At 46.3% G+C, this 14,507-nt stretch overlaps 2 protein-coding genes across 5 annotated transcripts in view; one reads left to right on the top strand and one right to left on the bottom strand.

Moving 5' to 3' along the window:
• LOC147709978 (H-2 class II histocompatibility antigen, E-S beta chain-like) overlaps positions 1–7,436 on the top strand; it is a 352,816-nt gene extending 345,380 nt beyond the window's left edge. Inside the window, exon 6 of the mRNA XM_086920661.1 lies at positions 5,620–7,436. Coding sequence (XP_086776787.1) covers positions 5,620–5,639 — 20 coding nt within the window. The 3' untranslated portion in view covers positions 5,640–7,436. The remainder of the gene's footprint in view (positions 1–5,619) is intronic.
• The window catches only part of LOC147709977 (H-2 class II histocompatibility antigen, A-U alpha chain-like), a 1,213,889-nt gene that overhangs the window by 1,130,949 nt on the left and 68,433 nt on the right, over positions 1–14,507 (bottom strand). The window lies entirely within an intron of this gene.

Below are 14,507 nucleotides of genomic sequence, written 5' to 3'. Positions count from 1 at the left end.
ATTATTTAGGAAAAACCATTCAGCCCATTAAAAAACTGATCCTTCAGCACCAGTCGCGGATCAGGTGTAAGAAAGATAATGCACCATTGGTTGAACATTATATCCAGTCAGGTCATAAGGAAACGAATATGTTATGGTGGGTTCTGGAAGTGATTAAACCCAACAAAAGACAAAACAACGTTGACAAATTTCTCTCACTAAGGGAAGGCAAACTGATCTGTCTCACTGATACTGTTAGACGTGGTTTAAATTCCGCAACTGAATGGCACGCATTAGCATGCCTGCTCTAACTAGCAGTTTGCTTCGTTTAATGATCTTAGATTTCTTGGCCCCAAAATGATCTAAAAAACTGGTCCCATATATCTAGGCTCATTATATAATGTGATCAAGGTTATGCCCATTATTCCATTTTTCCGATTATGGATGATGTTTGTACTGCATGTTGAATACGGTGATATTAATGCTGAATTGTTCTCTTGATTTCTGCTCGAAATTGTTGGTTAAGATGAAAATATCGGCCTGCTAGTTATATATTAGTCAAAGCAGTGTCTATAAATATTTTTTGTTTGCCAGATTATTGCGGATGTTTTATTAACAGAGGATTCTCTTTGTTATTCATTCCATGACAGCATATACATTCGTTTTCATATTCAGTAAGTTTTTGTGACCCCTGACACACCCCTTTAATAATCAACTACACCGCAGTTCACCTCTTCCAAACGTTTGTTTCTTTTTTCACTACTTAAGTTACCTACCGGTTTAATAAATGCTTACATGACGATACTACGTCATATTTGGTGTTTAATTTCAATATATCACATGTCGGCAATACATTTTGTATACTACATGTACTTTGAGCACAGCTCAGTAATGGCACTGTGTTTTAGTTCCTCTAATACACATTGGGACTCGCACTCCACCAATATGGCGCCCGTTGAGCAGTCCTATTTCGCGCTCCAAACGGAGCCTTAAATAGAGTCATCACAAGCGAACTTTGCTTTCGTCTATGGCAGGGGTCTCCAAACCGGTCCTGGAGGGCCGGATCCATGCCAGATTTTTGGGATATCCCCATTGAGATACATGTAGTAATTTTAAAAATCTGGCATGGATCCGGCCCTCCAGGACCGGTTTGGAGACCCCTGGTCTATGGCCACATGCCCGGGTCCTGCTAGACTGATACACACGGATATTCTAGGTAAGAATCCACTCGTAGTGAGGGGAGTGACTGGCGACTCATAGACTCAATTTCTGGAGTCTTATTTTGCCTCTCTTTCGTTCCAGAATTCAACTAATTCGAGAGCACTGCCTCTGTTCCATCCGACCTTTATAGATCAAGGTAACACGTTTTCCCCATTCATTTGTTAATTACGAGAGGAACGTCAAATTCTGTGACATAAGATAATTAAAAATGGATATTTGTTCTTTTGAAATCTCGACCCTCCCGCATTTACTTCGTGAACTTTCATACCATCACTTCGTGATTCAACCCAGCTTTTTACCTACACGGATTAATAGGTATGGCCTCATTTCCGTATTTCATACTTTAGGCGTATACACACTTTTGCGCCCTAGGAATTAACAGCCCTAAGGAACTTGCCTAAATTTAGTTTATATATTTCAGATTTCGTGCTTGCAGTTTCTGGAATTGCATCGTGACAACCCCAACATTTATTGCGTCGGACCTCCCTTAATTAGGTATTTAGTTCCCCGTATCTTCTTCATGTTCTAACACTTTTTATATGCACCAGTTAACTGTAGCACTTATATTTAGGAGCAGACGCCCGATATTCTACCTCTACGTGACACCTGGTGCACACCTTATCACACAATGATCTGTGCCATCTGGCATTAAGGTAAGATAATATGAAGTCATGGTTTGATGTATTATCGTCCTTAAAAGCCCCGCTGGTTCTAAAACATCCGTAAACCATTCTTTTGAGATCTACTGAGTGGCTTGACTAGATATTCGTGCATAAACTTTTTCATAAACTATATGATTTGAATTGGTATCGAATGCTCCTCTAGATTAAAATAAACTACTTTCATGTCAATAGGTAAAAATAGTCATGCCTATAAAGATCTTGTTTGTATAAAATGATATATGCTCTCTTTAATTTATGCTTTCTTTAATGAGATGTACGCTCTTCTTAATTTAAGAGCATAACTGTAGTTAATAGACCATGCTTGTTACAAGTTTACTGATGACATTTTGAACAATGTAACTAATGAATGCATATATGCTCATATCAAAGGTTGAGGTACTGTAAATACCGACTGTGTGTTTTTCTCACCAAGAGTTGATACTTGAAAATACCTCATCAAAAATAAGATATCTCTATCTACAGAAATGAAGTTTCAATAATATGTCATGTGTTAGTTCACTAAAAGATATTTTTTATGTAGTTTGTTTTGTCACTAATGTTGTTTTGTATTGTCACAAGGGTGTTATAGATAAAATATGCTAAAAATGATAGACTGACGGGTAACTGTAAACATTTTTGTTTCAGATTATATAAGGTTAATACAGTATACAATTGACACCAGTCCTGAAGATGGTCTCAGAAAGTTATGTTTAGGAGACCGAAACGTCGACCAGCGCCTCATCCTTGCTCTTTTTTAAATATACTGAGATTTTGGATAGGTGATATTAGGTTCTACAGAGTCAGCTATTAACATATCACTATTGTACCTGCAGACCTAATTTTTTACAACTGTTTATATCTGTATATGAAATTGATATCCTTTTTTACCTGATAAACTCTATTTTTCCTATACACCTTTGTGTTTGTTTTTCATGTTTATTGTATGTATTGTGATAGTTTGTGTCCAAAAACAACCAATAATCATTGTTGTAAGAATTAATTTCTGGAAAGGACCATTAATTTATCCTATAAAGTTAGTCGAATAATTTTTGAGTTTATTTTTCTGAACAAATTCCCTTGAAGGCACCTATACCTTTCTACTTACTTACCCAAGCCCTCAAGGGTATTTTAGGTTGCTCACTGTTTTTTAATCAGGATTGTAATCAGACCCTTAATCTCCCAGGGGCTACCAAGAAAAGAATGTGTCCTTGTGTAATGTAACTGGTGCTCATGTAAAGCGCTCCAATCCCTTCATGGTTGAGTTAGCGTTATAAAAAAAGTGCAGCAAAAAAAACTAGCAGGAGACAGAGAGGGGATGCAACAACAGACAGTGAAAGAACAGAGAGTGAGAGAGCAACACAGAGGGATTGCGATAGGCAAAGAGAAATAGAGAAATAACAAGGTGGCATGAGCAAGAAACAAAGACCGGTGTGAGTAAAAAGGAAAAATGCATACAAAGTATTACGATGAAGTTGTGCAATAATGGCATAGTTGGTTTAAACAGAGTGGGGTGTGCTGTCCCTAGGTCTGTACTGATCATTGCCCAACTGCTGGAGCTAGGATGTGGTGTAACAGCCAGAGTTGTCGACTTTGGAGTTGTGGAACCCTGTTCGGATTTCGCCATCGGCTCAATATCCTGTGATTCTGGGCAAATTTCTTAATCTCCCTGGGGCTATGAAGAAATTAATGTATCCTTGTGTAATGTAACTGGTGCTCATGTAAAGTGTTCCAATCCCTTAGGGTTGAGTTAGGGCTATAAAAAAGTGCAAAAAATAATAATAATTCACGGGAGACAGAATATGCAACAACAGACAATAAAAGAACAAGGAGTGAGAGAGCAATATATAGGGATTGCGAGAGGCAAAGAGAAATAAATAATCAGCGTGCAAATGCAGGAAACAAAGAACGGTGCAAGTAAAAACTGTAGCGCTCGTGAAATGCACTCCTAAAGTAATAATAAAAAAGTTGTCCTGAAACAATGCCTTAATATGGCCCCTGCATATGTTTAGCAGTAATTGATCGCTACTCTCGGGGAGGGCTAAAAACAGAAAGAGGAATTATGCATGGATGCAATGGGTAAATGGGGAGAATGAATAACGGAGCGATGAAGGAGGCAGCAAATGGAAAGCCTGTGGGCGGGCTGAAGCCCAAAAAGTGCATACAACAGGTCTCTTTTTGAGAGGGCACATGTGCACCGTCTAGAGCCGAGGCCTAAAAAAGATTGAACAACTAAGCAAGGGGAGCCACCCTCCTGGCGTCCTGGGTATTCTTGGGCATTTGTACTTCATTCTGTGTACATTTTAGTTTCATATACGTTGTACTATTGGCTATACCATAGCACCCGGTCAGTCTGCCATTAGGGTGTTACCTCTAGGCTCTTGCACCAGTCCAGATATTTTGCAGAGTTCCATCGTAGAGCAGAGTAATATTGTATGCTTGTGAAATTTGTAATGTTCGTATTGTAATGTTGCAATTTCACAAGCATGCAATATTATGTCTGTCTTGTGCGAGTGTCCTGGTGCCTGTGAGTTCACTGACTCAATTAATGAAGGCCAGGTTGCAAAGAATATAAAAAAACTCTAAACATCAAATTACTCAAAAACTAATCATGCAAAATGAACAAAGGGCTCCACTTCAAGCGAAATAGAAGAAGAAATGAGGGTGCCCATGGGTTGATTTCCTGAAGTCTTTTTTGACCAGTTTAATATTGGTACCTTTGCTCAGGACCGCAATTACGGGGGCTTGATGGATTTTACAGGGATGGGTGGGGGCTGGTCTCAGCAAGCGGGGGCCTGGGCAGTAATCTGCTTCAGTGAGCCTTATATCCTTGGAAGCTGGCGCAGTAGAAACCATTGATGTTTAGTGGGGGTGCACATTGGGTAAGCCTCTAGCCCAACAGAGCCTGGATTCCTGCTGTGGGATGTCATCAAAGCATGGCAGACGGCCTGTGGACTCACAGATTGTGAAGGCGGCTGGGAAACATTGCAGGCCAGAAGAAGTAAGCACAGGCAGGCCCAGCTTTCCTTGCTGTGTGAGGGTTTCCTTGACTAGGGAACCTGATTCTGCTGCCGAAAGAGCTCTGCATACTTTGGATGTCAAAAGAGCTTCGACGTATAGAAAGGCTATTTCAAAAAGTGGAATTTCAAGAGGGACAGTAAAATCTATTCAAACGTGATATGCTAAAGCTAAAAGGTTTTTAAGTGTTCCCCCCTAAAGCTCACTCACCTCATAGAATAGGGGACTCTATGGCATTTGTAGGGATCATTCCCATTGCTGACATTTGCAAAGCAGCAACATGGTCCACACAACGCACCTTCACAAAAAATTACTCTGTGGATGTAGTAGCACATCTACAATCTACAATCCAATCTTGGCCAAGCAGTACTACGGACTCTATTTCAACTAACCCCCAAATCTACTCAAGCTGCAGAAAACGACCGTTTGGCATGTGCAAGATGCCGTTTGCAATGATTGCACAGTGCGGACAAGCATCCGGCACTGTGCAATCAGTGCGAACAGCATTTCCCTACCGAACTACGCAGTTCGCGTAGCTACTCGTAGCGCTACTACGCAAACTACGCCCAGGTTTAGTCAGGTGTTTAATCTTCACCACTTTCAAAGTTTACCCGCCACCACAAGTGTAGTAAAGAATCTGTCGAAGCCCAGCTTCCGTAGCATTGTCCATCATCTTGTTTGTAATGCTTGCTGCCTAGCAACACAGGGCTTTTTCTCATTTTTTTCTTTTCTTTTCCTACAGGAGTCCGTTTCATGAGTTAGATGAAGTTGTATGACCCGCCACTTTCACAAAGCTCTGGGACTCACTCATGCAACATTTTAATGGCCTAATGCTTGAGATCCACGTGTGTCGCGAATAGAGCATGCGCGGAACCAAGCAATTTCTCTCATTGTACCTCCTCTGCTGCCAGTGGAAGATATTCAAAATTAGTAGCACATGGTCTACAAGGAGCCCTCTATTTCCAACCTGCAGTCTTGGACACATCTTCTGTCTGCACAAGGCCTACCACGGGACTTTGTCAAGAACACACTTTCAGTCCGCCAAGAGTCTACAAGGGCGCCCTCGATACCCAGCACAAGGCCTAGAAGGGATTTTGTCAAGAGCACATCTTCAATGCACATAAGGCCCGATTCACAAAGGTAAACTGAGACAAAAGTCTAACTTTACGACTTTCGGTATTCACAAGGGGCATTTACGAGTAGTAAAGTTGGGCTTTTGTCTTCGTTAACTTAAGTTTTGGTCTTATGTTTAACTGAGACCAAGGGACCTAAAGTGTGACCATTTGTTTCTGACAAATAATAATTTACTACTCTTGTTTCCCACCCTACAATGATATTACTTATCCTAGCACTCCTACTGTTACCAGAACTTTAAAATGAGGCCCTTTCTAATTGGTATCACCTGACCTGGGCTCCTCTTGTTATAATACATTTAGTTAATGGGTCGGATAATGTCAGCTATCGCTGGACACCTGATATTCTTATAAGTGTATGTTTAATCGCGTGTTTCAATCACATTTATTGTTCGTGTTGAATTCTCTCCTTGTGTCACCCTCTCCTAAGACAGCTTTCTAAAGGTTAAGCCCTTGGCCTTCCTGCCGCAGCTCAGTCCCACAAGCACGTCCCTGCTTTCTGATCGAAGTCTTAGTACCGGTCCCCCATTGAAGTGCCTTTCTGACCCCTCCATGGACACCGCACACTCGCAGTTCTGTATTCTTTGACCATGACTGTGTTACCTGCACAATTAGAAACCTAACCTACCTTTAAGCTCTAAAAACAGCTGTTGAGGACTCCAGGTCTGAGTTAGATCTCGGTGGACGGGTTACTCCATCACAACGGTGACAGATATCCATCCCGTCCGCCGAAATATAAATCCCATAGGGTGTGATAGGATTTATTTTTCAACAGACGGGATATCCGTCACAGTTTGTACAAGTAGCCCATAAGCCGAGATCTAAATCAGGCTAGCTGTTTGTCCAAGCCGTGATTGAGCCTAAACCCAAATATGTTGAGAGCAGCGTGAAGTGCAGCTACCAAGGAGGGCTGGGGGCTGCTGGTGACCCACCTACTTCATAACTACATTCCTTTCCGAGATGCCTAGTCTTCATCTGAGATGACAAGTGTGATGGCTTCAAGCAGCGTTCACCTGGAGGACACATCCCGTCAGTAATGGCCTAGTCGGTGATGGAACCGTGTTTGCTTTAACCTCATTGGACAATCTGCAAGACATCTATAAAGACCTGTGTCCAGGAGGGTGAAGATGGGAGCTGGTGAAAACAAGGCCAAAGACCCACCTTGACATTGTCTTAGAGTGATGGTTAAGACTTGTCTTAACCTAGGTCTAAAACCAATCGTGTCCATGTCACTGCTGTCAAATCCTGTTTTTGAGCAATAACTGTCTATCGACTGATTCTGTTGAGATGATTGCCTCTCCTCGCCTAATGTCAGAGATAAAATGCTAGTTTTGATTTTGATCAGCATTCTGTGTAAATTACTGTGATACATCTGATTTACCTGCTGGGTGTGGTTTATTCAATAAATTGGTGAATTTGTCTTTAACACTCGCTTGTACCCGGATGTGTGTGTGCTCCTCTGTGTGCTCTGTCAACTGTCTCATAAGAACATGATCTTCAGTGCTGGGAATGGAAAACATTTACTCTTGGAATCCCAGAGATTGGCAGCGCCAGGAAGGGGGTGGAGCTAGGAGGAGCAGAGTCATGAGGGGCGGAGCCATAAAGTACAGACTCTTGAGGGGCGGAGCCATAAGGGGCAGACTCATAACGCTCATAATCCTGAGGGGCGGTGTCATGAGGAGCTGAACCAATGACGGTGTCTGTGCAATAGTTTTGAATAAACTCCATCTCCAAGATATAGGAAACAAGTTAAAAGGAAAGAAACTCTAGTTTGCTGAATTGGTCACAAACAGACTGCATTTTAAAAAGCAGAGTGGTTCTTCTATTCTCATCTCATTGCTTGCTTTCCTCCTCACCTTTGTACCTATATCCCCAGATCTCCAGAGATTTTTCTCCTGCCCACCAGTGACATAACGCAAAATGGTGGGGCCCCCAGCCATATATGGAGAGGGGCCCCTGAGTTTCCCATGTCTGACACATACTCATTGACCTTGGGCTGAATGTGGACCTTTGAAGATCTAAGGGGCTCCTGAAGGGTTGTGGGAGGGGCTGCCCCTCAGGGGCTGCTGGTGCTTGCGTCACGCCCCTGTTGCCCATGCAGGGGCAGGTGTTGCACCCCTGCTGCCCACGCTCTTTCTGTCTGTAGCTGTCTCTTCTCTCTTCGTCTCACCCCTACTCTGCTGCTTGCTCTGACTGACTGCCTGCAGGACTTTACAGCTTTCTAATTCCTAGTTGTAGTTGATATTAAGAATAATTTTCAGTTCTGTATACATGGATGCTCGCCCTCCCCAGTTGTTCAGATCTACAGCCCGCTGACCCCTCCTGGTTGAGCACACTTTCTAAAAGTTTAAAAATAAAAATAAAGTGTTGCTCTGCCATTGTGGTAGAACGTCCTGCGCCGTGATTGCGCGACCTCACTAGTCGTGGGGTGGCAAATATTTCAAACATCATATGTAATGTCATTGAGGTACTCCATACTTACACAACTATTAATGTTTCTTTGCAGTGTGGTATTGTTGATTACTCTGCTGTTCTTGCTGGATTATAACCACACCTCAGGAAACTCCACTGGCTCCCATTACACATACACGCTCTCAATTCAAGCTCCTCACAAATACATTCAAGGCACTACACAGCTTAGGCCTCACCTACCTGAACACTCACATCTCTTTCTATCAACGACCCACATGCATCCGCTTTGCAGGACTCCTACTCGTTTACATCCCACGTAAACACAGAAGCAGATCAGGAGAACGGGCGTTCTGTTACATCACTCCTAAAGCGTGGAGCGACCCCCCCCCCCTCCACAACAGAGCCTCCTGCTCTCTTCTTGAAGTCTGAGGGAGGCCCGAGGTCCCTGCAGGGGACCCCATAGGAGGGCAAACCCCGTAGTAGGGCGCAGGGAACCGAGGCCAGCCTAGGGGAGGGAGGGGGGGCGGGGTCACGCAAGGATAGGTAAACCCCCTTTCCCCGGACAGTTATAGGGGAGCTCCTCCCTCCTGGCACCCTCTTTGTTGCTGCCCCCTCCATCGCTCGGTTGTGCAGGCTGCTCCTCGCCAGCCTCAGGCCCCTTTAGCCCCCTTAGGCCCCCTCCCTCACTCCCCCACAACACCGGACGCGAGGCCCGCAATGTCTGCTCCACAGAAGGTAAGGGATCAACAGGCCTCCCCCCGGGCCCCGTCCTCGGGAATAACCGAGTCGACAGGGCTCCGTGGTTTAGGCGAGATGTCATTGGCACCTAGAACGATGAGGAGATACCAGACTTGTGTAAAGACATTCTGCGGAATCATGGGCCCTTGGGAGCGGGAGGCTTCGAGACAAGTGGAAAGAGTGCAGGCATTCATGGTTTGGGCGAAGGATGAGGGGAAGAGCCACTCATGGATGGCGGGGCATTTGTCTGCTATCGGGCACCATGCTCGCCTGTTAGGCCAGAAGGACCCTACGACGTTATTTCAAACTAGGGCGGCACTCAAAGGGTGGGCGAGAGTTATGCCCAAAGTGGCAGATCAGAGGACCCCCATAGATTATGACACTTTAAAGAACATGATAGACGCCTTGCCTACAGTTATACATTCCGCCTACGAGGCAGCCCTCTTTGCAGTGACGTTTAGCCTTGCATTCTTCGGAGCATTTAGGATAGGTGAGCTAGTGGCTCGATCTAAAAATGAGGTCAACTCCAGGGCCATCTCGGTAAGGGACGTACGGTCAGCAGTGGAGTCAGCCGAGATCTTTCTACAAGTCTCCAAGACAGATCAATCAGGCAAGGGTAGGAACATCACACTACAGCGCTTGGGTAACGACAAGTACTGCCCGGTGGCCCTGTTGGCCACGTTCCTGTCCCGCCGCCCCCATGCAGAAGGGCTATTGCTCATCCACGCTGACTGTTCCCCGGTAACAAAGTATCAGGTGGACCATGTGATGCAAGGGTGCTTATTCTTGGCAGGGTACACTACAAACGGGGCCAAGTTTAGTTCACATTCCTTCAGGATAGGAGCTGCTACCTCGGCCTTTAGGGTGGGCCCCCAGCCGAAGCAATTAAAAAAGTGGGTCGTTGGGAATCCAACTGCTACAGGAGATATGTTAGACCATTGAGCGTGATACGCCCGGTGAGCAGACAGGTGGCTAATGACGTGTAAATAATGTATATAACCCGTAAACCAGAACAAGAGTAAGACAATATGGTTCATAATTAGCAGCCAAGTGGTGTGTGTTTGACGTTGCAGTGCTTTAAGTGTGTCAATAAACAACAATTTTCAACATACTGCATTTTATTGCAGGGACAGAGGTATGGGTGTTGGGGCACTCTTATGTCACGAGACTGGCGAGATGGGTGAAGGCCAACACATGGAAGCATGGTTTTAACAACACAAACATATCATGATTCGGCTTCCCTGGGATGCACTGGGCAGCACTGATAGGGACGCTGCGTAGATTATTGAAGGAACATAGGCAAAAGCCAAACATCCTGGTAGTGCACCTTGGGGGGAACGACCTGGTGGCATTAGGCAAGAGGCGTTTATTGGAAACAATATGAGGAAGGATTTGAGCATCTTGAGCGGCGAATTAGAACAGTGCAATATATACTGGTCAGAAATTTCCCCTAGACCTATCTGGCATGGAGCAATATCACAGGAGGCATTAGAAGTCACTCGCAGGCGCGTCAACGCAGCTATGCGCAAATTCAGCGAACAAAGAGGGGTAGGTTTCATCAGGCATGGCTTGCTGCACGCCAAATCCATTGGCTGCTGGGAATCTGATGTAGTACATTTGTCCAAAGTAGGCATGGCAATTTTCTTATTAGACTTGGGTGAGGCGCTAGAAACAGCCGGATGTAGATAAGGGAGGACTAAGGCTAGGTAGTGGGGGCTCTGGGCGCAGCGGGTGCCACACCCAGGGCTGTGGAAAAGGTACAAGGCGACCCCCCCATGCAGGACAGGCGCAGGAACAGGACCTGAAGCCCCAGTGCAAAATGCACAGCGCTGAGTCATATATAAGCCGAGGGGCCCTTCTTGGGGACTTGGTTCAACGGCACCCCGTTAGTCCTTAGGGCGGTTGTAAGCCTGAACAACCGGGGGTTTTCTAATAACGCCCCGCCTGGATGGGCAAGGTGTGAGTTGACTCTCCCTTGTCTGGAGGGTGGGGCAGGTGGACGATAGGTCCACCGGTGGGAGGCTGGTGCCTCCCAGGTTCGACACCTGGCTAGGGCCATTGGTGTCCGCTTCATTGGCTCAACTTCAGGCGCCCTGCAACAAGGGGTTGCGGGGTATAGGGGGGTCGCCTGTCAGTTAACCCGCTCTGTTATTTGTATCACAAATAAACCTGCAACTTCTTATTCCCAACATGTTTGTCTATGTATCATTTGGGTGGTGAAGGTTGTGGGACGAGGTGTACCGATGCAACTACTATGCAAGAAGCCGAAGACTTGGTGTTTCAATGAACCAACCTACCCTCGGCAGGGCTCACACCTGCTCTGCGCCAGGATACTCTCGCGAGTGATAGTACAATTTACAAATTCACATAACATTGCCCCGAGGGCAGCATGTAAATCTCTAAAGTCGCTGACGAGGCGTGCTTGGCAGTGTTGCAAGCTGTCGGTGTCTTCTTACTGGTTGGCTCTAGCACGCCCATGGATGGCTCCACAGATAAGATGGCCAGTGACTCTATGGGCGATGGCCGGTGACTCTATGGTCGATGGCCGGTGACTCTATGGGCGATGGCCAGTGACTCTATGGGCGATGGCCGGTGACTCTATGGGCGATGGCCGGTGACTCTATGGGCGATGGCCGGTGACCCTATGGGCGATGGCCAGTGACTCTATGGGTGATGGCCGGTGACTCTATGGGCAATGGCCATTGACTCTAAGGGTGATGGCCAGTGACTCCATGTGCGATGACCGGTGACTCTATGGGCGATGGCCGGTGACTCTATGGGCGATGGCCGGTGACCCTATGGGCGATGGCCGGTGCCTCTATGGGCAATGGCCGGTGACTCTATGGGCGATGGCCGGTGACCCTATGGGCGATGGCCGGTGACTCTATAGGCGATGGCCAGTGACTCTATGGGCGATGGCCAGTGACTCTATGGGCGATGGCCAGTGACTCTATGGGCGATGGCCAGTGACTCTATGGGCAATGGACAGTGACTCTATGGGCGATGGACAGTGACTCTATGGGCGATGGCCAGTGACTCTATGAGCGATGGCTGGTGACTCTATGGGCTCTGGGCCTCGTCTGGCGAATCTCCAATGGTCAATGGCTCTCACCAGCTAACAGGACACACAGTCGATGTTATTTTGCTCTAACTGGTTGGAGTTTTCAGATCTCTTACCAGTGGTCTGACCTCATCATTATGTATTTAAAATGAAGCTCTTCAGACACACCTCTCACCCATTCCATGCCTGTTCACATGTACATCCGTGGTTCGAATGAATGGAGTCAGGGCTGGACCAGCGTAAAGTGATTTTGTCTCCCTAGAAGTAGTCTGGTCTTACAGGAGCCCAGAGGTCCTGGATCAAGATGCTCCTCTAAAGACCCCACGCAGAAGGCACCAGACCCCTCTCCTTGGCTTTCCTTTGCACTTAAGCTGGAACAGCTCCAGGCTCAACAAGAATGTAAATGCTGGTCCACTCTTGTCAAGACTGCTTCAAGTGAAGCCTGTGGGTCAAGAAGAATTCCAGTTGTCAAGCGAGATCTGAATTTCTGATGGATACTCCTAACCCCAATTTCCTCACCATTAGAATATTCCCCAAGGCCAGACAGGATCCGGGAGGCGGTGCCCTGCAGTTCCGCGCTTGATCCGTACCACCCTGTAAATAACTGAACAAAGCTGCACATGCCACCTCTTCGCAGTAACGTCACTTCCATTTGCCCTATGCCTTAGGACACAGGTCCAGAACTCTGCTCCCATTTTCGTCAGCTGTCCGGCAATGGCTACAACAAAAAATCCAGTGTGCTATGGAATGATGTCCCCTCCTGAAACTACAGGTTTCCAGGCACACCAAGTCTGTGGATAACAGACGTCGAACATGGACCCGCACAAGGTGTGTCTGGTGTTTGGGCTCGGGGCAACACATTAAGTTGTCGGACAAGAGCGCCTCCATGCATCTGAAGGCGATCAGGGATGATAGATCACCGAGCACAGGTAGTCATGAAGCACAGGTACGTCTCACACCCGCTCCATGTCAAAGGTGCGGATCCGCTCTCACTCACCAGGCTGCTCCTTTGAAAGTAGTGGTGGGCCTAACTCTTGTAATTTGCTGTAATGTAATTATGCAAAATTGCAGAAAAATTACCTAAGATTACATGGAATTACACGAGGAGTGTACACCGTACAGCGTTATTTTCTTAGCGTAAAATACACCATCATTCCAAAATGGGCCTAAGGATGCATTCTGTACAAGGACAATAGTGCTAAATGCAACAGACCACATACAGCAGCAGCCACTCACACTCACTATAGTCGCTGTTCCTGTGCTCCTGTGGTAGTGTTTCTGTGCCCAAAGTACTCATAATTACTTGAACGGGCATAATCATACCATTTGTAGTGATTTCATGCCAAAAGAGAAATGCAAAATTACTCCAATTACTCTGGTGTAATTAGAATTTCACCCAGGCCTACGCGAAAGGTCAACGTTGTGGTTGAAATCCTCTAATAAATCCAAGTCCAAACATAAAAGCAATAAGGCGAAGCAGGACTCAACCTCATCTCACCATCTCTGTCTAAAGAGATGTCGCAAGGACTTCCCAATGCCAGTCCATCTCCCTGTGGTTTTCTAGTTGCTGAACCGATTCCGCAGTAGGTCTCTGTGCATCCCAAATTCCCAAGGCCATTGGCGACATCGCAACAGGTTGAAGCCTTTCAGGAGGCCATGTTGCAGATATCTGGCACTCTCTTGGCTCCCTCTGATGCGCTTTTGGGCCCCATGGATCCACAAAGGCAGTCAGTTGGGTTACTGCTGATGGATCCATCCTCCGTTCCGTCTGACCCCCTTGGACCTGTGATGGACCCATACCGAGTCCAGGACAGATTTCCACCCGGCTCCACGACCTGTGTCAGTCCCTTACTCGTCCATGCTGGTACCGACATATCCTGGGAAGGAGGATCTGGTTCTGGTTCCAATGTGTGATCCGGAATGAACTTCAGCATGATCCCGACAGATGTCGCGCTAGGAAATCACTAAAGTACAACCAGACTCCATACAGCCTGGTTCCAATCCTATCCCTGTTCTACCTCACACTCATCCTCAGAGACTCTATTGTCTTTTTGACTTAGATTCTGATCAAAGCTTACCATCACCCAAAGATGACGATGGTGGGGCTGGGAATGATTTACCCCACTCCCCCACCCCCATTTACCAAGGACCATCGTGTGGATGATAGGCTTTTGGTGGGATTTTACGGGGTACTGGCTAGTGCTCCGCATGTCCGTTAGCTGACACAGCCCCACCCACTCAATAAAACTCCAGCACTGCGACGGAATTTGCGCCGCAGTTAAGGAG

Source organism: Lissotriton vulgaris, chromosome 5 (assembly GCF_964263255.1).
Source record: "Lissotriton vulgaris chromosome 5, aLisVul1.2, whole genome shotgun sequence".
NCBI lineage: Eukaryota > Metazoa > Chordata > Amphibia > Caudata > Salamandridae > Lissotriton > Lissotriton vulgaris.
The sequence above is the reverse complement of the archived record's forward strand: the minus strand, read 5'-3'. Positions and strand labels throughout refer to the sequence as shown.